The sequence below is a fragment of the Protopterus annectens genome, chromosome 1.part1 (genome assembly GCF_019279795.1).
Source record: "Protopterus annectens isolate FY-2018-M chromosome 1.part1, PAN1.0, whole genome shotgun sequence".
Lineage (NCBI taxonomy): Eukaryota > Metazoa > Chordata > Ceratodontiformes > Protopteridae > Protopterus > Protopterus annectens.
The window spans coordinates 1,339,661,034-1,339,685,602 of record NC_056726.1 but is presented as its reverse complement, the minus strand read 5'-3'; the positions used below and the strand labels follow the sequence as shown (position 1 = coordinate 1,339,685,602).

General features: G+C 41.1%; 1 protein-coding gene across 3 annotated transcripts in view; it reads left to right on the top strand.

Annotated features, from left to right (window-relative positions):
* The window catches only part of KATNAL2 (katanin catalytic subunit A1 like 2), an 829,719-nt gene that overhangs the window by 695,303 nt on the left and 109,847 nt on the right, over window positions 1-24,569 (top strand). For all 3 annotated transcript variants that reach the window (XM_044081877.1, XM_044081869.1, XM_044081884.1), the window contains one exon: window positions 23,972-24,134. In XM_044081877.1, the coding sequence (XP_043937812.1) occupies window positions 23,972-24,134 (163 nt within the window). The remainder of the gene's footprint in view (window positions 1-23,971; window positions 24,135-24,569) is intronic.

Below are 24,569 nucleotides of genomic sequence, written 5' to 3'. Positions count from 1 at the left end.
GGGGGGGGTCCTAAACGAAAGACCAGCAATAGCTGAGTTTTAGTAGAATCTAGAGCAGAAGTTGCCATTAAGAAATGAATAATTAGTAGAGCATATAAAGTATTGTATGATAACTATAAGAATCAATCAGAGGAGGTTAGAAAGGATTGGGAAGAGAGATTGGATAAGCAATTCAGAAAGAAACAATGGAGAGATATATGTATGTCTCCCAAATATGCCACAAAATCTAGAAGATTTTGGATCTTTGCTTGGAAATGTTTACATAGGTATTTTTATACCCCAAGTAGACTCCAAAGATTTTTTCCTCAGGTAGATGGCAAATGTTGGAGGTGTTATGGGGAAGAAAGAGGTAATTGAGAACCTCTTTTCATAGGTTCATAGGAGGTTACTAGGCTAATGGCTGTAGGGTCCTTACAAGTCTAGCCAAGTTAAACCGTTGTTCTCTTAAGGGTCTAGATAGAAATATGTTCTATGTTACAAGCAGATATAAATCAGTACTGGCTACCCTTATCCAAGAAGGACACAGGTGAAACCCCTGGGGTAAATTTGCAGTATCTCATTCAATCGTCTAAGTTGCACTTAAAAAGGGTTAACAAGGAACTTTGTTTAACCTGTATTGGAAGTTTATTCCAGAGAAAAAGCAATCCCCTGAGAGATGTATCTATCTCTCCAAGTCCTGTTGATGTCACATGCTAAAGTTAAGATCCATAGAGTGAGTGAATCATGTACCATTTGACTTAAATGTGCAGTATTTCCATTGTCAGAATCAGAGGTTGCTCTGTATGCAAGGCACAGGTTGCCTCTGAGTAGTTTATACGATACAGCATATGCTGATGGTGATTTTAGTCTGTCCACATAACATGTGCTGAAGACCTTGAATTTTCTTTGTGAGGAAGCTTTGAGGTCTCACCACTTGCTGCAGGTGCCTGTTTAGCAACATACCAAAGGGAGCATTGTACTCTATTATTGGCCAGATGAGGGAAGAGTACGGGGGGGGGGGGTTATAACCTCTTTTGCTCTGGAAGCTATGCCCTTGCTTATAAGTGAGCAACTTAGAAGGCCTTCCTTACTACTGTGGAGACGTGGTGATCAAATGTAAGGTTGCTCTGAACCTGTGTGCCCAAATCTCTCACCATTGATTTAGAGCTTAGGGTGTTGTTATTAATATGGTAATCTGCAGGGACATCACCTTTGCCAAAGGGGACGATAATGCATTTTTTGCATTGAGTTTAAGACCATGACTTTGGCACCAGTCATTGGTTTGCATAAGTCCTCCTTGTAGAATGTTAATATCATTGGGGGACTCAATGACTCCTTCCATTTTGCAGTTATCAGCAAAATTTCTCAGCCACAGACCTTATTTTTGCCTGTACTTCTGAAAAGGAGATTCCAAACAGTAAGGGCCCCAGCACTGATCCCTGTGGAACACCACTGGTAACTGGACTGCTCGTGGAGGTGGAGTCCCCTATTTTGACTGTATGTATTCTGCCAGTGAGCCAGTTTGCAACCCACCTGATAGTATATGGGTTGACCTCCAGCTCAGTGAGTTTTTCAATGACGCCTGAGAGGGAGACTGTGTCAAAGGCCTTGTCCAAGTCTATGTAGGCCCTGAGCACAGATCATCCAGGGCTTTGCTGACAATCTTGATGAAGTCCACTAGGTTCAACAGGCAAGATCTCCCTTTAACAAAACCAAACTCGGTTGGATCAAGTGTTTGAAGATGTCCTCTCTCCTTGTTGATAAGGTCCATGATGATTCTGTATGGCCTTGCAGATAAAGCTGGTTAGTCTAATGGGTCTGTAGTTCTCTGGGTCAGTGTATACACCCCCCCTCCTGTGCAAAGGGATGAGGGTAGCTGTTTTCCATTCAGCAGGGACAAAACCAGTGCTTAGGCTGTGGTTGAAAAGAGTACCCAATGATGTTGCCAACTCCTATTTTAAACCAGTGAGAATGCGGCTTGGTATGTTATCATATCCCATACAGGCTGTGTTTTTGGCCTTGGAGAGAGCAGTTAAGACCTGCTCTTTAGAGATACTAGGTGGAAGGAATGTTTTGGGGAATATGTGATGGGGACAGAGGGAAGAAGTTTTCACTGAACCTGTCCGCTAGCAGGTTGGCTATTTCCACTGGTCCAGTATATGTGGTACTATTCACTACCAGTTCAGCTCAAAGCTGGGCTTTTCCTTTAAGGTTTTGGATGTAGGTAAAGAATGCCTTATGGTTATCCTTGGCTAGGGATGCTAATCTAGATTCGTAGTTAGCTGTGGAGGACTTTAAAAGATGTCTTATTTGCTTGTTGAAGTTGAGAAGGGTGTGCTTCCAATTCTGAAATAATTCCTTCTTGCTCTTAGACAGCAATTTCTTCCTATTATTATATAAACTGTTTATGGCAGATGTCTACCAGGCAGGCTTGTTTTTCTTGAGAACCTTGCTTTGGTCCTATCAAGAATGGCTGACTAAGTACAGTTAGTTGCATAGATGTTTATACAATGCATTTGTGTATATCCCAGTATAGGTGTCCTTGCCCTCAGTGGGGACAGGAGCTTTGAAGTTATTAATACCTTCTTGTAAGAGGCTGTAGTCAGCTTTGGAGAAGTTTTTAGCCTAATTTCTCTTGAGGTGGGTGTGATGCTGTCATTACTTCGAAAGATACTGATGTATTTTCAAACTTCACTGGGGGGGGGGGGGGGTCACACACTTTTGGTGGTGCACTGTTCTACCATGTGGGTGGGTACCAAATCTAGAATGTTTGGGCCCCTTGTGTGGGTGCCAGCTATCTGCTGTAAGGCATTTGAGTTAATGAAGTCCAAGAACCTTTGGGCAAGTGTATTTGTACACGTATAATTTACCCAGTTTATGGATGGTGTTTGGCTGTATTTTGAGTGACTCAAGTAGATCCAAGTAAGCTGTGTGGATATCTTGGTTCATGCAGGGGGATCTATAGCTGATGATAACTAGGAGAGGGGTCTTTTCTATAGTTATTTGCACATGGAGTAACTCTAGGGAATCATTATGTTTAACCAATCTGGAGGTATATTTATCTTTCATGAATAATGATATTCCTCCTCCTTTAGTTTTCACGTGTTCATTTTGCTGTCTGAACACTTGGAAGGCATTATATCCTGGCTTGGCTGGGGTACTGTCCACTGCCTTGAACCAGGTCTCTGTGACTGCACAGATGTCCGCATCTTTCAAAGAGAGGAGTGCTTTCAGTGAGTGCAGTTTCAGATTTAGACTCCTAGCGTTTAGCAGCATAACCTTAAGGTTGTTTTTTGATGATATTTTTATGTCAGGAATTTTGTTTTTGTGACATTGCATAAAAAAGGCACTATGGGGGAGGCAAGAGCCTTAGCCAGTAGCTGAAAGCCCTGAGGTGACAAGTGAAGACCATCTAGCAAAGCATCATGGTCTATCAACCATATCATCCCAGGCTGACTAGTATTGGATCCCCTTAGACTGGAGTGTAATGAGTTGGCTGACTTTAAAGATTTCCTGCAGACTGCCTTGTTGGAGATACTGGGTGAGCGAATTGGTGTAACTAAGGAAATTTTTTTTTTTTTTTTTACATGTGCTACAGAATCTGAATTGCCTAGACATAGTAAAGCCTTGCTGTGTCTAATTATGGTGGCTGCCAAAAAAGCAATTACTAGAAAATGGAAATCAGTCTAAACCAACTTTACTAGAAGTAGCAAAGATAGTAACCGAGATAAAATGACTGTAATATGGATCTTTAGAAAAGGGTAGGAGCAAGTTACATAGGAGAAAATGGGAACTGTGGGAACAATACATGCGGAGGAGGAGCACGTTTTAAAAAGAAGGCAGGATTTGAATGAGATATGTGATGTTTGACTGACAATGTTTGGATATATTATAAGTGTTGTATAATGATTGTAGCTAACGTTTGTAATGTATAATGTTTTCAACTGAAATTATGTTGGTATGGTTTATTTTCATTTATATAAATGTAAGAATTTCTGTATCAAACATAAAAATATTTGTGTGTGTGTGTGTGTGTGTATATATATATATATATATATAGATATATATAGATATATATATATATGTATATATATAAATATATATATATATATATATATATATATATATATATACAAAGAAGGCGGGGGCAGCTGCAGACCATCCTTGGCAAAGCAGTATGCTCTATTAACCATGTTTTCTCATGCTGACAAATATTGTATCTCCCTGAAAAGACACCAGAAACTAAGTCAGTTGTTAAAGTCAGTAGTTTTTTGTTCATACTGTGGCATAATCTTTGGTAAAAGCAGAATGCTACTCAGTGCAAGGCGCATACCTGTCTAAAACGCATGTTCAGAGAGGTCCATAATGTCCTTCTTCATATAGTCCAGTGAGCTACATCTCAGGTCATTTACACCCACATGGACTGTAATAGAATAATACTGGTACCTGTGGTGCATTGTTTTGTGTGTATGTAACCTGGCAGATCCTGTCTCCAGATAAGCAGCTAATCGCTATCTTATCCTTGTTCAGTCTATTGACTGGCCTCTGGTGTCATACAGTGAAGTCCCCTATGACAACAGTTCTGGGTAAAAGTGTTTGCTTGCCTTATGGACTTCGTTCTTTGAGGTCTGTTGGGTATAGGCATATGTGTTGCGTTTGGTGCTACATTCAAAGTGTGCTTTAGAGATTGCTGTGGATTTGTGCTGCAGTTTATAGGCTTAGGAGGTCTTTGAGGTTGGGGAAGGCTACTTTGAGTGACTCCGCATAAGATGCTGTATGTATGTGGTTGGGAGTTGTGTGCGGGGATGTATGTTCTTGACAACCTTGTTTAAGTGAGATTTTTGCCTTCAGAGGAATCGGGTATGTACATCTGTAGCATACTGTGTTAGTTTCTTTAAGGATTAAAAGGTTGTCTGAGAATATGAGACAATTGTGACATTTTCTCAAGATGCCCATATCTACAAGATGGCTATGGAGACATTTGGAAATTGCATATCCATTTATGGTTTGAATACTGGGTTATACATGTGTCTCCTAAGGTGTTGTCCAGGGTTAGGGACAAGTGTTTGATAGTGCTACGATATGGTATTAGTGCTGTTAGATGTGCAAGCTAGCTACTCTAAGCTTAACCCCATGCAGTGCCTCATGCTGAGGGATTGCTATCATTAACTATGGCAGAGGCCATTTTTATAGTGCTTTCCAAAGGTAAAGATGACCTGTCCAACTTTCAGCCCATCTCTCTCAACAATACTGATGTGTAGTTATTTGGTAGAGTTTTTAGTGCTAGACTGGTGAGAATGCTGCCAAAGGTGACGCATTGCTAGCAGGCAGGATTGTTAAGGAGAGATTTTCAGTTGATCGTTGGAATTTGCTCTTAGAGATTTAGATTTAGATCATTTGAGAAAAGGCAGCAAGGCAGGCTAGGGTAGAGGTAATATTTTTGGACATGCATAAAGCATTTGATACAGTTGGTTAGGAATTTCTTTGGGATATGGTGAAGCAGATGACTGAGAAGGGTATTTTGAAAAGGCTATTGTGACTCTATCCAGAGAGCCACTACTGAGACATCAGCAAAGAGGAGAATTTCAGAGATGGTTAGTTTGAAAAGGGGAACAAAGATTACCTTAAAAAAATCCTATGCATATGTAAACCCAGAATATTGTTCCATGACAATAAATGTAACATAAAAAGGGATTGAGTCACACATCTCTCCCAGCCAATCACTAAAAGTATAAAGCTTAAGCCTGAAATATTTCCTCAAATTAACACATCACTCCCATTCAATCAGCCATCCTATATCAACTCAGTGCAAAAGACTTGCAAAATTTGTAAACCAAACATGTAGTACTTCTAACAAGCTTCACATATTCACCAACACTCCTTTCCTAAGGTACACATCTCTTTAATTTACATTTAACTTCTTGCAACATCCACAAGTTCCACAACATAAGGTATCTTTTTTCTTGTAAGTCTAGATTGTCAAATGCCTTTAAATTCTGAGCCTGTTTAATCATCTGGAACATAGTAAACAGCTGTTGTCAGGGAGGAACCCACTTTGATAAGCTATGTACATCTTAACTCAGTGTTTTACATTCTGCAGAATGATGTCATGTTTCACCTCTTTGAAATAATTCACCAAGGTGCAATTAGCATAGTGAACACCCTAACAATTTGTTTAAACCTCATTCACTATCATTATCACTTTCACCTCCCCCACACAAAACTTAAATATACTAACTCCACAGTCGCACAACTTCAGAGAAAAGACAGTACTGCTGACACACTGAAACACTGTTGAAACACATACACAAACTTTCTGACACGGAAGTACAAGTTATTGCTGTTTGTCTTTTGGCTTTTTCCCGGTAAGGGGTTTCCATAGCGGTACTCCAGTCCGCTAATGATTGGCAGTAGAATTTTACGAAACGCCGAGGTGCCAGCTCGACGCCCAACCTTCAATGAAGGCACGCCCATTTACTCACGCATGTCTTTCAAACGTTACCCAACCGCGAGGAGGACATGCAGACTCCACACAGAAGGCACTCCCAAGCCTCGCCAAGAATCGAACGGGAAAACCTCTTGCTGTGAGGTAACAACGCTACCACCGTACCACCGCGGGAATTTGCAAGGAACTGTTGCTGATTAACAGTAATTTGCATTATAATTCCTATGCCCCAAATCCAAACAACAGTCATTTTCTACAGGCTAGCATACTTTTCAGGCAAATGAGATTCAGTCACCTGTGATCTAGATGAAATGAGCTTTTGATCAAATGGGCAACTATTTTTGTTTTTAGGTCAAGCAAACTGTAAGCATGTAACTGTACCAAAACAGGTTACTGATACCATACTGTTACCATAGATAAGCAAACCCACTTCTAAAACATCTCTGCATGCATGTTTACTAAATAAGCATCATCATATGCAGTAATAAACCATATCATCTATTCAGAAAAATAAAAATGATCCAAGTAACATCTCAAGATAGTAGGATATAGCAGACAGTCAATAGGGCACTTCCTGAAATACATATATAGTGTCCTAATTTAAACAAAGTTTTGAATGAAATATGTATAATAGACTGATATATTTAAACTGCTTGCCTATTACCTAGATACACTTGGGTGTATTCAGAAACGCATAGAACAGTACATTACATAAATAAATCCGCAAGCAAGGGGAGAAAGAGCTTTAAAAAACATATAATGCCATGTAAATGAGATATATTATGGAAAAAGAAGCAATTGCATGCGTAAATAATGACATCAAAATGGTTGAGCGATTGAGAAACAAAAGCAGCTTGACAAAACATTACAATCAGCTATTCTAAACCCTGTGATTTGCTGGTTAAGAGGGTAGTTTTCTGCATTAAGATTTATTTTATTGTTTTATTTTATTTTTTTTCTAACTAGCATACTCTGACTAGGCTTTGCAAGGCTCATTTTCAGCAGCAGCCTGAGGAGAAAATCTCCAAAAAATTGCAATTAAAAACATTAGAGTAAAACATATGAAATGCAAATGTATACATAGAAAAACAAGTATAACATACATTATTCAGTATAAAAAAGAAAAACAATACATTGTTCACTATAAAAATGAATAAATCACAAAAACATTAAGATTTGCTAATAAGAAATATAGAAAAAAATTGTTTAAAAGGAGTATCTTGCTAATGGGAGTACCAAGATGAAATATAGATGGATTAGTAAAATGAGAGCATGGAGAGGAAGAAGAAATAGAAGAGAGTGATGAAGTAGAAGCAGTTTGAAGACTATTTTTAGAGAAGATATGTAGGATGTGATAGGGGCTATTTAAAGAAAGAGAAAGAGGAAAAAGAGATTTCATAGTGATTGGGTAAATAGTCTGACAGTTTGAGAAAATAGTGATTAGAGGCTTCTTTGAGAAAGAATTATGGGGTAGTAACATTAGTCTGGGGAACAGGAGTATGAGCAGAACCAAGAGTTAAAATAGAAACTCCTTTAGTTAATCTTTGAAGCAGTGGGAATGATATTATTCTATAGTTGTGTGGATGGAATTCACCATCTTAGATACATATGTGAAATATAGGCAATCACGGAAGGAGTTGTATGATTTTTTTTTTAATAGTGAAGGAGTGTGTCTGCAGAACAAAGAGGTCACGGGGGAGAATTACCATTGTAGCTGCGAATTAAGTGAAGGACATTTGTCAGGAAAGAAAAGTATTACAGGCATGTTTTAACTGTGTGAAACTTAACTAGTTTAGAATTCAAGCCAGTTTAATTGTCTGAGGGCTAAACAGCTGTGGGTTGAATTGTGCATCTGTGCAAATGTTGCTGTTTTGTTGGAGGATTGTTCTAATTTTCGAATTAAAGATGTATTATTGTTCATAAGAATAGAAAAAGCATAAAGTAGACTATATGGGGATAATGTGAAGCAGTGGTTTTACAAGAGCATGCTGTGGCAAAGTTAGAGGTACTTTACAAAAAAGGCCTTTTTTTGTACGCTTTGAATGTGAATATCACATTTAAGTTGATCATGTAAGATTACACCTAGATGTTTCAATTGGGAGATTACTTCAAGCTGAATGTTTTAAGAATAGAAGATTGTGAAACTCAATTTACTATTTTTATGAGATTTGAGGATAAAGAGCATTAGCTTAGTTTTGACGGGGTTTAGGTACAGTTGACAATGTGCAAGTCAGGTCTCAGTGGAGGTAAATGATTCTTGGGTAGTAGATTGTAGTCCATACAAGGTGGATGCAGAGCAAATAAGAATAGAACCATCTGCATATTTGATAAGAGTGGCATGAGATGCATCAGAAACAAGATTATTGCTGAATACAGTTAATAATAAAGGCCCAAGGACAGACCTTTGTGAAATATCAGTTGATACTTGCATATACCTGGAGAAGGCTGAGAGCCAATTTACTTCCTGGGTATGGTTAGTAAGGTAGATAGTAAACCAGTGAAGTGTTAAAGGAGAAGAATCTAAAGAAGGAAGTGTGTGAACTAATTTAGGATGAGTATAAAAAGCCTTAGAGAGGTCAGAGAAGACGCATGAGATGAGCTTGTTTTAATGTCTTTTTTGTTGAATGGTTTTGAGGAAGGAAAACAGGCCAGTGGTTGCAGTGTAATTTGGGCAGAAGCCATGTTGTTTTATTGAATAAGATTGTTGACTAGAAGGAAATTAAGAACCTGGCTACAGATGCTCCTTTCTTGGATTTTAGGAAGAGGTGAAAGGAGCACAGTCATATACATGTTTGACATTTCTGATGAACTGCCACCTTTATGAAATAGTAGAATATTTATTTCCATAATGTGGGGACAGTGGTTTATGATAATGATGCTAGGACTTGCTGAATAGAACTTTACTGACCGCTATCACAACCACTGACCACAACATTGCATGCCGATGCCCCCTGCATCACAGATAGTCTGTCTGGGTATGACCTGCCATTACCTCCATGGCAGAGACATAGCTAACCACTACTATGTGGACAGAAATATCATACAAGAGCTTATAGACATACATTCACACATGGAATCAAGTAGGATACATGGAATGTCTATCCTAGTGGGCAATAAGGTCTGTATAGTCTTAATCATCATTACTGTTATGACTTTCCAACATCCATTGGGGGTACAGTTTTTTTGTTTCACAGTTGTATGCCTCACAGATCCTACACCAGTTCCTTGAAGTGATGCTGCAGCATATGGAGAAACATATGTTGTTCTCATGGACAACAGAGAGGAGAAACATCACTATGACAGCATTCTATGACATAGCCCATTTCTCTGAGCTTCTGGGAGCCACTGACTGCACCTGCATCAAGGCCCTTCCTGTCTTGTTCCACACAGCATTGTGTATATCATTTGGAAAGGCTTCAACTTCATCAGCTGTCAGGTGGTGGTGTGCAATGCACAAGGTACTATTTGCAATGTGCAGTTCTCACAATTCCCATATCTGGCTGCCATGCAATCTATACCAGCAGATTGGTTTGGGGTACTTTCCCACAGGGTCATCTAAATGGTAGATGCAAGGATATCTACCCTAGTTTGAGAAAACACAACTACAGGTGCATTGCAGTCCACCACTGTATGTTGCAGATGATGCAGGATATGTCTTTGAGTCATAGCTCATGACACAAATCCACAACCTTCAAACCATGACAGAAATGGCATGCAAGACCACATTGTTGTAGATCTGTAACATCATATAGCTTGTGTTTGGAGTGCTGAAGGCCCATTTTTGTTGCTTAGCGTTGTCACCTCGTAGTTAGACGTTGCACGTTCGATTCTCAGTTACAGCATCTTCTGTGTGTCGACATGTGTGAATGGGCGTTCCTTCGTTGAAGGTTATGCATTAGACCCGGCAAGCCAGCACGTAAAAATCTACTGCCAATCATTAGCGGACCGGAGTTCCGCTGTGGTGACCCCTAACCGGGAAAAGCCGAAAGACAGATACCTCTGGTGGTGTATTGCAGTATGCCTTGGAGACCTACATCAAGATATTTGTAATTTGTGCCATGCTTCACAAGATGATTCTATTTAAACAAGTGTAGAACAGGTACACCACTGAAGTGACAGACTGGAGCCAGTATTGAAGGAGGAGGGTGAGGAGTCACTGGAGGAACCATTTGCTGTGGAACCCCATGAGAGGGTGAGGTGAGCGCAACACAGTGTGGCACAGGCAAAAATGTTGAGCCTAGTCCACAACTGTGGGCCACACCAGCAACAACATAGAATAAAACTGATGCAGGAAGAGTATATCCGGTCTATGCAGTGTATATCCAGGATGGGTATCAGATATCACCTAACCAGCAAAAGTCTGTGGGATGTTATCATTTATACAGTTTGGGTGAGCTGCAGGGGCAGAGAACAACAGTGCTAACATAGGTTGAAGGGTGGATGGGTTAAGGGATGTGGAAGTTGTAGCCAGGCACATGCATTAGTAATAGCAGGGAGTCAGGTAGCATTCTCTGTAGGGGCAGGTTTGGACTTACAAATGGGGAATGCTAACTGTACTGTCTGGGTATCCTTGCAGTACTAGAATGGGATGCCTCCTGTGTATTAGATGGCATAGCATTTTGGAAGTGTGTACATGATATCTGCAGTGGTCTCATAGGTGGGGGGGGTACACTGTTGACGGCCATACCCATGTGGAAGGCCCTGTCATGGCACTGCATTCTGGACACAACCAGATGACATGGATGTTATGGATCTTCATGACTTCATCTAGCTGGCCTTGTGGGTTGTACTCTCAGTGAAGCCATTGGCTCTTCACCCATGACAATGGGCATTTCCATACCAATGAGTGAAGGCATCTGTGGGAAGTATGATGAGTGATTTAGGCCATGGACTGATGTGGGACAGTTGTGGATCCTACTATGTGACTGTGTACCATGGAGGTTGTCTCTGGCGTAATGACAGTGGGCAATGGACCCATACCTCATGGTGTTTTCAGTGAATGAGCAGTGGCCCACCACTGCCCTTGGCAGTCATATATGTTGCCGGCTACTATATCCCATATCTGTGCACAGGCTTTGCAGGCTGTCATATATGCCCTCCGTCATGCTGTTCATTAAACTGATTATCTCTGACATGGCATGAGTGGCATCTTTCTTTGCCTAGATCACTGACCTGCATATCTACTGATTATCGCCTATGATGACACCCAATTCTGGGAGTGTGTGTGAGAGTCATGAAGTTGACAGCCAATAACATGCTTCTCCCATGTACTGTGTGTGGTGCAGCATTGTCTGCTTTTGTGTATGCATGTCAGGACTGGGCACCTTAAGGCAGGCTCCATGGATGTGCCAGCCATCATTAAATACAGGGGACACTGGGTGGGCATCAGCACTTACCGACAACCATATGTGCAAATGGTGATTGTGTGCCCTGCACTGCTACCATTCCTGACAGTTTCACTGTGTTTTCTAACTATTCTGTTGTCAGGCTGTCATCATTATCAGGCACTGTTGATGCACTAATATTAGGCGTGTTCCATTGTGTTACACTTGTCCCCATACCAGAGGCCCCTGTAATGGCAGATACGGAAAATCTGTTGGCTATTTGCCAAGTGTGTACAAAGTCAAAAGACACATTTGTACCTTGTGGAGCAGATAATGGCAGTTGCTTCCCTGATGTACCTAGAGAACACATATGTTGACTTTACTACTGGTACAGCAGTGACAGTAGTGAGCCACTGTGCTGTCTCACTGGCACGTGGGGATACTAACTCAGTGTGTGTGTCCCAACAGACACTTATAGTGCTACTACCAGTCCAACCTTCACAGTCAGGCCCCCTCTTATTATAATTGTGCAACTACTGTCCCCAGACACTGCTAACAAGAAGTTGTCTGTCTCTGTGAAGGTGCTCTTTGCAAGTGGACCTGCTTGTGTGATTATTCTGTCCCTGGCAATGGCATGTGATTTGTACTATGCAAGCAGGATCATATGCTTCACCCTGCATCATACTTGTGCTGTCCTGTTATGGCGACCCACACCACTGGTATCATATACCAGGCCCTGCCACATCTTATCCTGGAAGATTTTGTCACCCCTGTCCTTCTTCAGCATCCACTTGCCATGGATCTGTAAGGCCTGTGTGAGCATCTCCATCTTTGCAAGGATAAATTTTGCCAGTCTTTAATGCTGCTTTGGTCCCATCACCATACCTATACACGTGGATGCAATTATGATCCATGACTGTTTGCAGACATGACCACCCTTCCCCCATTGGAGGTGACTGGCCATGTTGCAGCTGTGCAGACGGCATATGTGTATGGTTGCTATGTAGCAGTGGTACAGGTAAGGCAACAGCAGTATGTCTTACAATGGAATGCTGTACATAGCATAGGATGCAGCAAGTAGGCTGTATGTTACATGGGCTGTGAGCCATATATGGTAAGCTGTAGCCTACTGGACCTTACAGAAGACTGTCCACACCATTACTCCTTTAGATTTTGTCCATAACCTGGCCTGAACCTTCTTCTTTCCTTCCAAAAGGCTGCTATTATGCCCTGTATAACATTGTCTTCTTTCCACACCACCATCATCAGTTTGAGGTGCTAACCCCCCTTAACCTGTGCAGCTGTCCCTGGTAATGGGGCTTCCAGCTGGTGGTAGCCATGCCCTGTACAATGTACCATTTCATCAGCCCACAGTGCCTGTCAGTCCCCAGGTTTCTACTGCGGTTGTAACCTTCTTTGCAGTAGCTGTCCCTGCCCTGTGTCTGCTGCATGCATGGATGCTGTATGCCTTTGCTTCCATACCAAAATTCCTGTCTGCATCTAAGCTGCCTATAATTCAATCAAGTGCCTTTATATTCCACAATTAACAATATTCTCTTTGCTGTCTGTGACATGGTCAGTGCCGTAACAGCAACAGTGCCCATTATTTCTCTAACATGGGTCTTGTTATGCAAATGAGGTAATACAGCACAAATGTTTGAGTTACACCCATAGTAAGATGCACCATCAGCCTACTATGTGCTACAGGGCCAGTGCTTGCCTGTGCACTGGTTGGTGCAACGGTCTACTAAATACATGAACTGTGGCATGATGCTAAGCTGACTGTACTAAGGGCATATCATGGTCTGCTGCATCCAGTGAGCATTGTTTTTACATGTTAGTTTTGACAGTGCTAGTGGACTTTAACATGTTACCATCAATGTGCATTACACTGTAATACTGCTTATCAATGCATGGCATATGGTGTCCATGATGTGAGACCATTCATCATCATCATCATCAGTTTTTCTCCTGAGTCATACCTGTAGAATGGTCATGGCTTCATCCGGCATTAACTTTACAATGGTTCTAGGATTCTAGTTGGTGCACAAAAGAATGCAGGGAGCACCTAGTAAGTAGTTATTAGAGTCCAATATATAAGATGTATGCAAGGCAGCAGCTTGTAGGGGACCTGGATACTGTCAGTGACATCCCTTGCTTTGGTGAGCAATGTTGATAAGAACAGTGTTTGTTCAATTGCCTCTCCCACCTTCCCTTTTCCATCCTTCCTCCACCCAATGGAGCCTTATTACCATCCCCTCTCTTCCCTTCTTAGGAATAAAAAAGAAAAAAAATGGGTGTCTGTCCCAAAAAACAAAAATAAACCCCCTTCTCCCCGTCCCTACTACCCTCCTATCTCACCTTCATGTTATCCTTCTGTGTGTTTCTCTGCATGTTTTCCCCAGTTTCTGACTGTAGTATCTCCCCCTTTCCTCACATGCATGTAATAAGCTTCCCTATCACTGTGCTGTGTTACCCTTCTGTGGGCTGCAGACATACACGTCACATTTCCAAGACCCCTTTGTTCAGTGTGTGAATGTGCATAGTATTGGGTATGTGACCTTCATGCTGCATGCCCTTTGAGTCACCTGACTACAGTAGCATGGTCTGTGTTGTAGTGTAGTTATTTATTTATTTTTATTTATTTATTTGACATTTGTAAACCAGGTTGGTCCATCTGGGTTTGGGACCCATTTTCAGTGGAGACCCGAGGAGAAAAGCTCCATCCAAGAACAGTTTACAGTAAATATAAATATTTAAGTCAGATTTCTTACAATAAAACTTGTTTTACAGGAAGTTAGAGACAAAAAAGCATATATGCACAAGGAAATGCACATAATGTTTATACAGAGCGATAATATATATAAATATATATATATATATATATATATATATATATATATATATATACATACATACATACATATACATAAAAAAATCTAGCCAGCAGAATAGTAGATTGAGTATAGAAGGTATACACACAGGGTACTAGTGGAAAGGGGAGGGATTAATTAGAAGTATATTTGGGGAGCTTAGGTTGGGTCTTGACAAGGGCAAGTTTTGGACTTTAGTAGAAGTAGTTTGATTTCTTTTTTATAACGTGGAGGGTGGGAGATGAAGCATTTATAGAGAAGTTTGCCTACTGTTTTTTTTGGTTGGTAGGTGTCTGGTAGTTGGTGATTAGAGGTACAGAGGGTCCGAGGTGGAGAATAGATAGAGACAAAGGAAGCGAGAGAGCTGGACAAGAGGAAGGTTTATAAAGAATGAAGTGTAACATTTGAAATTGTGATAAAAGTAGATGCTGGGGAAGTTCCAGCCATTGGAGGGAGTTAAGGGCGATGCAGTTCATAGGTTGGTGCTAGGCTATCGGCCCTATGGCCTATACAAGCCTAGCCAAACAATTCCCTGGATATTTCTTCCCACAATATTTCCTCCCTGAACCCCTGAATAGCAGAGCAACTGACGTGATCCCCGGGGTGAATTTTCTATCTCCCATCCAATCGACAAGGTTCCTTTTGAAGAGGGCCAAGGAGGTGCTCTGCTTGACATGTGTGGAGAGTCTATTCCAGAGTATGGGGAGTCTCTGGGTCAGGAACCTATCCCTCCAGTATGTCTTGTTCATTGTGATGACAGGTTTTAGATCCCTGGAGCGTGTGGCTTTGAGGGATTGGGATTTCTTTAAGTGGAGCATGTCCAGCAGCTCAGGGTTTGACATGGCCTTGTATGTTAAGCAGAGATTGCCTCTGAGTAGACGATATCCCACAGAGTATAGCTGGAGTTTTTTTAGATGGTCAGCATAGGGTATCTGCTTTAGGCCTGTGATTCTTCTAGTGAGGTATTTCTGCTGCCTTTCCAGCTGTTGCAGATGTCTTGTGAGGTACATACCAAATGGGGCATTGTACTCTATAATGGGTCTAATGAGGGATGAGCACAGTAAGACAATGACCTCCTTTTTTCTGGATGAAAAGCCCTTAGTGATGAGGTGTGCCACATAGAAGGATTTCCTGACTGTTGTGGCGATGTGATTATCAAAGGTGAGACCACTGTCCACCTGTGTCCCTAAGTCTCTCATCACACTTTCAGTGTTTAGTGTACTGCCATCTATATGGTAATTCATGGGTACATGGTTTTTCCCAAAGGGGATAACTGCATTTCTTGGCATTAAGCTTGAGCCCATGGCTCTGGTACCAAGCATCTGTTTCTGTAAGGCCCTTTTGTAGAATATCCACATCATTTGGGGATTCAATTATGGCTCCCAGTTTGCAGTCATCTCCAAACTTTGTTAGCCGGAGTCTCTTAGTGTTGGCCTGTACTTCAGAGAAGTAGATGCCAAACAAGACCGGTCGCAGGACTGAACCCTGAGGTGCTCCACTTGTCATTTGTCTGGAGCTGGATTTTTGGAGTCTGCTACTTTTACAGTCTGGGTTCTGTCAGTAAGCCATTTGGCAACCCATCGAGTGACGTAGGGATTTATGCCCAGCTTAGTAAGTTTATCTATGATTCCAGAGTGGGTGATGGTGTTGAAGGCCTTGGTTGAGGTCCAGATAGGTTGTGTGGACTGCCTTACCCTCGTCCACAGCTCTGATGACTGATTTGAAGAAGTCAGTCAGGTTCAGGAGACAAGATCTGCCCTTCACGAACCCAAACTGGGTGGGGTCCAGCGTTTGAAGATTGTCAATGTCTTTGTTTATAAGTTCCATGATAATGCGCTCCATGCCCTTGCAGATCAGGCTCATCAGAATGATGGGACAGTAGTTCCTGAGATCCAAGGTGGATCCCCCTTGTGTAGTGGGATAACTGTAGCTATGCCACTCAGTGGGCACGAAGCCTGAGGTGAGGCTATGATTGAATATGACACTTAGGTGAGGTGCCAGTTCATTTTGGAGTTCATGTAGTACACAACCCGGAATGTCATCTGGTCCCATGGATGCAATATTCTTAGCTTTGGAGAGTTCGGTTTCTACCTGTGTGGCCATGATTACTGGAATTTGGCAATCTTTTGTTATTGAGATGGGCCCTTTAGGGGGTGAAAGGGGGGGGTGAAGTTGGCACTAAATCGATCTGCCAGGATATTGGCAATATCCTTGGGATCAGTATATTTAATGCCATTCTGTTATAGCTCAGAGCAGATCTGAGCATTGCCATTTAGATTCTTGGCATAACTATAGAGAATGCCTTGTGGTTGTCTTTGGAATCTTTGGCAATTTTATTTTCGTAACTAGCTTTGGAGGATTTTATGAGGGATCTCAGCTTCTTACTGAGGCTGGTAAGGGAGTTTTTTGCATCCTGGGATTTTCCTCTTTTCTGCAACAATTTCTTCCTTCTGTTGTATAGTTTATGGCAGGGGACCGCCAGATTGGTTTCCATTTTTTGGAGGAGAGCATCTTGGTTCTATTTGGGATGGCACGATTCATGCGTGAGTGGATGTGCTCGTACAGTGCCTTAGTGTAGGATTTAGCAGTCGAATTTTCAGCTCCCGTCTGCATTGCCATGAAGTTTGTCACTTTTGACTTAAGTAGCATGAAGTTGGCTTTGGAGAAGTTTTTTATGGAGGTTTCCTTACTGGGGGGTGGGGGTGGGATGTGGATGTCGAGTGATTTGCTTATGGTCAGACCGGACCAATGAGGGGCTGACCACTGGTGTGGAGCATCTATCTCCCATGTAATGAACATGTCTTGGATATTGGAGCCCCTGGTGGGACAATGGATTAGTTGATCCAGGACATTGGAATTTATGAATTCCAAGAACCGTTGGGAAAAGGTTTTGGTACCCGAGTAGTTTTCCCAGTTAATGGCAGGGTAATTGAAATCACCCAGTATTAGGGTGTTTGGTTGTATCTTAATATTTTCCAGTATGTTTAGAAAGGTGTAGTGAGAATCTTGGGGCATGGTGGGGGATCTGTAGCAAGCTACAATTTGGATTGCAGTCTTACCTAGTGTTAGTTGCACCTGGAGAATTTCAGATGCATTGTGTTGGGCAACCAGCCTGGAGGTGTGAATATCCTTAGTGAATATGGACACTCCTCCACCTTTAGTGTTTTGGTCTTGGTTTGGTGGCCGAAAAGTGTGGTAAGAGTTGTAGCCTAGTATTGCAGGGGGTGCTGTAAGTCTTGAACCATGTCTTAGTTACTGCATAGATATCAATGTTCTCCATTTTTAGGAGTGCCTCGAGAGAGTGCATTTTGAGGTTTAGACTTCCTTCTAGCATTGAGTAGCATTACCTTCAGATTTTACGGTGGTGGTTTTGTCCTTTGAACCTTGCCTAAAAAAGGCACTATAGCTTTAGCCAGTGATCTGAATCCCAGGGGTGACAGGTGCAGACTGTCTGTGGCAAAGCATCGTGGTTTGTCGATCATGTCTCCCCAGGCAGACAGATACTGGATCCCCTTTGAATGACACCAGAAGCTTAGCTAATTGTTGAAGTCAATCATTTTGTCCTGATACTGTGGTATCATTCTGGGTGAAGGCAGGATGCTACTCAGGGCTAGGGTCATAGATGCTTGAGCCACATGATCCAAGAGCTCTTCCATGTCTCTTTTCATGTATCCCAGGGAGATATGTCTCAAGTCATTCACTCCAACATGGACAATGACAGAGTCATATTTGTACTTGTTGTAAAGTGACTTGAGTGACTGCGTTATGTGGCGGATCCTGGCACCCGACAGGCAGCTGACTGTAATTTTCTCCTTGCTCAGTCTGGTGAGTGGGACATCAGTGTGCCTGACTATAGAGTCACCTATGACTAAAGTGTTGGGTACGTTGTCTTGCCTTAGGGGCTGTTGTTGAATGGCACACTGGTGTTGTGAGCTGTGTGTTACTTTGGATGTGACTGGTGTTTGTTTGCATTTCAGTTTCGGAGGTCCTTGTTGCTTGGGCAGGTTAATGTTAAGGGCCTCCGCATATGTGGGTTTGGTGTTGCTATGTGTGAGTGTTGATGGTGTGGGTTTTGAAGGGCTATGTGTTGCTTGAGGTGTAGTGCAGGTGTTAACCTTCTCCTCTTGACTGTCTAGCTGCTAGCACAATCCTGGCTGGAGAGAGTTTTGCTTCCAGTTTGGCTATGTAAATGCATCTCTCACAGATTGTAGTGTTGGGTGGTAGGAGGAGAGGGTTGTCTGTGTACATGAGGCAGTTCCTGCATTACCCCAGTATGCCCAGATTCACCAGGTGGACAGGAGAAATCACTGGAAGCTGACCCTTGGACATGCCTGTTTAGGTGTTTTTTTTTGTAAAGTACAAGAGCTGTTTTCCCTTACCTTTGCAAGGTACTTTGCAATTATAGGCTGTTTAGTGCCTACGATTAATTTCTCCTTATTAACAAGGAGAGTTAAGTGCTTGTATCAGTTTAAGGCTTCCTAGTGCTTTCCAACAGGTTTTAGAGCAAATGCTAGTCACAGGGGTTCAGATTTTAGTGCTACTACTGAGAAATCAGCTAGTTCTAAGGGAAAATCTGAAGAGCAGACTTTCTGGCACCTGGAATAGTTTAACCATAGCCCCGCGGTGCTGCACGATACGTAAAATGTGCAAACACGTGTTTTTAAGCTAGAAAGTTGAAAGGGATAGAAATCAGCCCAAACTGGCTAATAAAATTACAGTTTCAGAGCTGGAAACAATTCATCTAGTGTTAGATAGGCAGTACAATGCTCACCACTCCCACTGGTAAGCAGAAGGACTTACCTCTACCACAGCAAGGTTTGGATAGCTCTGAACACAGAAAATAAAGTCCTGAAACTAGCAATGTCTGGGATCTGGACTATACTAGCTAGGAAAGGCAGGAAACGAGCAAACAAGATATTATTTTTTTTTTGGTTAAAACAGGCTGAACAATGCAATAATACAGTAAATAAACACAGAAAAGGCTAACACACTTGAGTATGTAGCCCTAAACAGTAAATGCAATTAAAACTCTACAAAATTAGCAATTTAAAACTTTTTGAATGAAGCAAGGCAAGTGCACAGCTGAAAAACAATTTAAGAGGCAGTAATACAGTAGAATAAGTAGCTAGTCTACATATACAGAAAAGTCTATATATACAGAAAAGCAGCTAAAATGCACTAAAACAATTCAGATCCAGTGCAGTCTAGAGCACTTGAGTTGTAGCAATATTATGGCAAATGCAGTTTTAATAAATGCACTAAAATATACTCTATATTTCCAAAAAGATTCAGGCACATTTTTTTTTAAGAAAGGAGGAACAGAAGGAAAGAAACTAAATGGGTTGGCCTTCTCAGATGTTCTCTCTATAATAGGTAGAATGAGCTAATGACACTAGACTGGGAGGAGTGTCCCAGATCAAATTTACAGGAGGGGTGGGCAACTGCAAAGCCCCCAAGTATAACAGCAAGACACAAACGGAAGGAGGGCGGGGAACAATACTAAAGCTAGTAGCCTACACTCTTTTAGACAGTAAACACTACAGAAATGTTTATCACAACAGTGAGCCACAAAATGAACGTTTTTAAACAGATAAAGGAGCACAGTGAAATATAGTGAAACTAGTTATAAAGCTTTACACAGTGTGACAGCAAAAAACATATTTCTCAGGAACTGTAAGGCAGACAGTTTTAGTTTAACCATGCAGATTAGTTAATAGCAATAAAATACAGTAAAAAGTATGCAGCAGGCAGTACAAAGTGCTATATATAAATTTCTAGAAGCAATAACCAGTATAAATAAGACAAAAAAGGATACTTATTGTTATATATCTCAGATCAAGAGTTGTAGTCAGTGCCCCACCTCCACTCGGCTCAGTGTGTATAGGTGATGTGCCTTGTATGAGGAATTTATGATAAATCTAGCTATCTTATGGCAAGTTTGTTGAAGTTTGTTCAAGGTTGTGGTCTGAATGTTAGTAAGCACTGGAGCAGCATATAGTAGAGAGGGGAGTGCCTGTGCTAGGGAGAGTCTAGCATTAGGGTTTAGAAATTTTTTATTGAGATACAGTAGATCACGTTTCTGGTGTGTCTTTTTTATGCATTGAAGTATGTGTAGGTTAAATTTGAGTTCCTCATCAATGATGATGCCAAGGAGTTTTGTGTGGGTTACAGGCTGGATAGTTGTATTGTTAGAGGATGTAATAGTAAAGGTGGAGAAAGAGTAGGAGTTTTATCTTCTTAGGGTTAAGGATAAGTAGATTATCGCACAACCATTGTTCAGTGGATAGAAAGGCATGTTGGGTTAGGGAATGGAGTTCAGTGATATTGTTAGAAATGGAGATGAGAGTTGAGTCGTCAGTGTGTTGGATGAGGGAGGATTGTTTACAAGATGTATAGAGACCATTGGTGAATACATTGAAGAGAAGGGGACCTAAGATGGAGCCTTGTGGTACGCCGGTTGGGACAGGAATGAATGAAGAGAAGGAAAAGAGCCATTTAACAGATTGTTGTCTGCAGGATAGGTAGCTGGAGAACCAGGCAAGGGAGGTGGAGGAGTTGCTGCAGATCATGTAATTATGACACTTTCACGGCACTGTCTAACTTGTAAATAAGTAAGCAAACTCTGTACTTAACGTATACATAATCGGCACCAGGCCACTTCATGCTAGAAACACCTCAGTGTTTCACATTGTGCAGTTTCAGTACTGGTCTTTTGGAATACTCACCATTCTTCCTTTTTCATAATATTAGCTGTCATATTTGTTTTTTGCAAGCATGTTAATGCATTCATATCATTGTATTCAGTCAGATTGTTGCCTTAATCAAATTTCCCAAGAACCTCCCTAATTATTATCTGAATGCATTTTAACAAAACATCCACACATTGCATTGCATTGTCAGTCTACTGTTATCTTCAAATAAATATTTATCAAGCAGATGTACCTTCATTCAAAATTAAACTCTGTACATTTCAACCTACAGGAAAATATATTTCATGAATAGTGTCACAAAAGTGAACAACAGAACAAATATGCATGTAATGCATATAGTTAATGCAGTTCTAAATTCATACCAGACTATAACATGAACGTTGTTTAACTCCATGGTTATTACCTAAACATATTTCAGAACATCGGAATTTTCCTGTGTGTTTTTTACATTATCAGTCATGTTTCTTTTGCAATTGTGCTATTACAGTTGTGTCAGTAAGAATAATGTTGACTGCAGTAACACTGTGTGACTTTGTGCTTATTGTTAAACACTTATTATAATCAAAAGTTGCAAATTTAGTCATATATGTCTTTTGTATGTTCAAATAATTATAATGAGTCATATTAAAGCTCTGCCCAGAATGTCCACCAGTATTCAAGATGCAATGTCTCTGTGCAGACTCAACCAAGGCAGAAATTTTAACTCACTTTCAGAGCCTCCACTATTGGTATAGAGGGATAAAGCCTTGACTACAGCCCAGACAACCAAAGTTTGACTAGCAATTCAGGCATTTGACAGCACAAGCAGAGAGGATGGACTCAATCATCCTGAAGGGAAGGATGGTGGTTTCTGTTTGGCTTGTATCACTTCTATGATGATAGGGCCTTGGCCAGAGAGCAGAAGCCTGTCATGATGCAGAGAACCAGTGACAGAAAAGACACACATGCAGCCTTCCAAGCTGGTGACTGTAGTCCCTGTCAGTGCATGTTGGGGGAGCACGCATGCATAGACAAGCGAGAATAGGTGGACCTTGTGGTGACACAAATGCACTTTGTCACCACCAGGAGTGAATTTAGACTAAAATAAAGGAAGTGTGTTGTCATTGCCAGGATGCTGACTGGTGAGAGCACAAAGTGCCACCATGGCTGCCTGGTGGTGTGCCGTTCCCCACGAACAGGTTAGGAGTCAGTAACAGTAAAAAAAAAAAACATCTCTCAAGCAACCATAACCTCCATTTGGCCAGTGGTGGCAGTATCTGATGTAGTTTCTGTCTTCATCAAGATTTCTTAGAGAAACCAGTCTTTTTCACCATCTTGTTTTTCACAAACTCAAGTCAATGAAAACTGTATCCACTCTCCAACACTCTATTCAGTCCCAAATTGCACCTTATAGTCTTATCTTCCAAATTAACAAGCTTATGTTCAATGTAAACAGTTTGGTTGCTTGGTTCCACTGTCTTATTTCTCTCAACTGCCACTGCTCCAAAAACAACATAGTTGCACTGTTCCTTTAGAAACTCATGTTAACCATCATCCGAAAACTCACATTGCATCACATATTGATTCAGGAGTCCAACACCACTTTCGTCAGCTGACATACTTCTTCCATGGCCCATCTATCATTAATTTCCAGAATGCTGTCACTTGTTGATGGTTCATCACCAGCAGATGGCGGAATATTAGCTAACTGCCCTTGAACTTTCTGGGTCTCAACACATGACTTCTCCATCTGTACCCAAATCTGAGCACATTATCTGTGAAATAGTTATTTAATCCATCATAGAAACCATAATTAAATTTGAAACCTGAGCTTAAAACTAAAAAAACAAACCAAAACATTAAAATCATCAACTCTACAGAGTTGCTGAAAGCAGTGACCAAAATCTCAAAGCACCATAAGAATTTTTATAACATTTTTTTCGTGTTGATCTGCCTGTCATTTCAGATAGTCTCCAACTGGCCTTTTTGTTATCTATCCTTCGCTACAACTGGCCTTTTTGTTATCTATCCTTCGCTACAGCAGCTTTTGTGTCCAACTTCAGTTTCATACTTTTTAAATTTCATCATGCTTTTTAAGTTCTTTTGCATCAGTGTCAGCATTTGAATGATTGAATCTACTTTCCTTTATTCACTGAGCACCCACAATTTTCCTAAGAGCTCTTGGAGGTTGACAACATTATTTTCACTACTAGTCATCCTGTTTTGTTAAGTTTTCTTACTTTGTAACCCTCCTAGGAGAAAAGCTGAGAGAGAAAGCAACTATCATCCTCAAGTCCAAGCTGCTAGCTAATCCCCCCACCATGGTGTATATGTTTGTATATATATATATATATATATATATATATATATATATATATATATATGCATATACACACACACACACACACACACACACACACACACACACACACACACACACACACACACACACATTTTATACTACTAAATATATAACACTACATATCCATTAGGTAATATACACTACTAAGCCATCTTTTACCTGCAAAATAATTACTTTCCTTTTGCTCTTTTTTCTTTTATCTTGACTCAGCTGGTAGACTGTAAGATTTTTCAAGCAGGTCAGAAGTTTTAGTAAACACCTAATTTCATTTTTTTAATAAATTATTCTGTTATGTCTAGGGAACTTGATCATGCCATGTTGCGTCGATTAGAGAAAAGGATTTTGGTGGACCTTCCAAGCAGAGAAGCAAGAAAGTCAATGATTCAGCATTGGCTTCCACCTGTTAGTAACAGTGGAGCAGTGGAGCTAAGGACTGAATTGGACTATGCCATATTAGCTGATGTAAGTTGAACTTAATATTTTGCCTGAGAAGATTGCTATATTATGCTCTCTAAAATGGTTACCTGTTAAATAAAGCACTTAGGTGTTGCAAGCTTACTCGGACAGGATGTTTGACTGTGCTGCTGCTGAATTAGCTCAAGTGAACCTGGGAAGCAAAGGAGCAGCAGATAAATGGACTGAGCCACTGTATGTCTGGTCTTCCATTCCTGGGGGAGTGTGGTGATATACCACTGCCTTAATGCATCCAAGTGAAGGATAGGGTATGATAACTGTGCAAGCAGTTATTTTATATGTCAGCCCTAGCATGGTCCCTGGTTTGTACAGTTGCGGCTTGTGCAAGACTGTGCATGATTTAAGGCTGCCTTAGAGACATTTTGTTGTGTGTATGGGGGGGGTTGCTACTCACTGGTACAAAATTTAGAAATCACCTAGAGA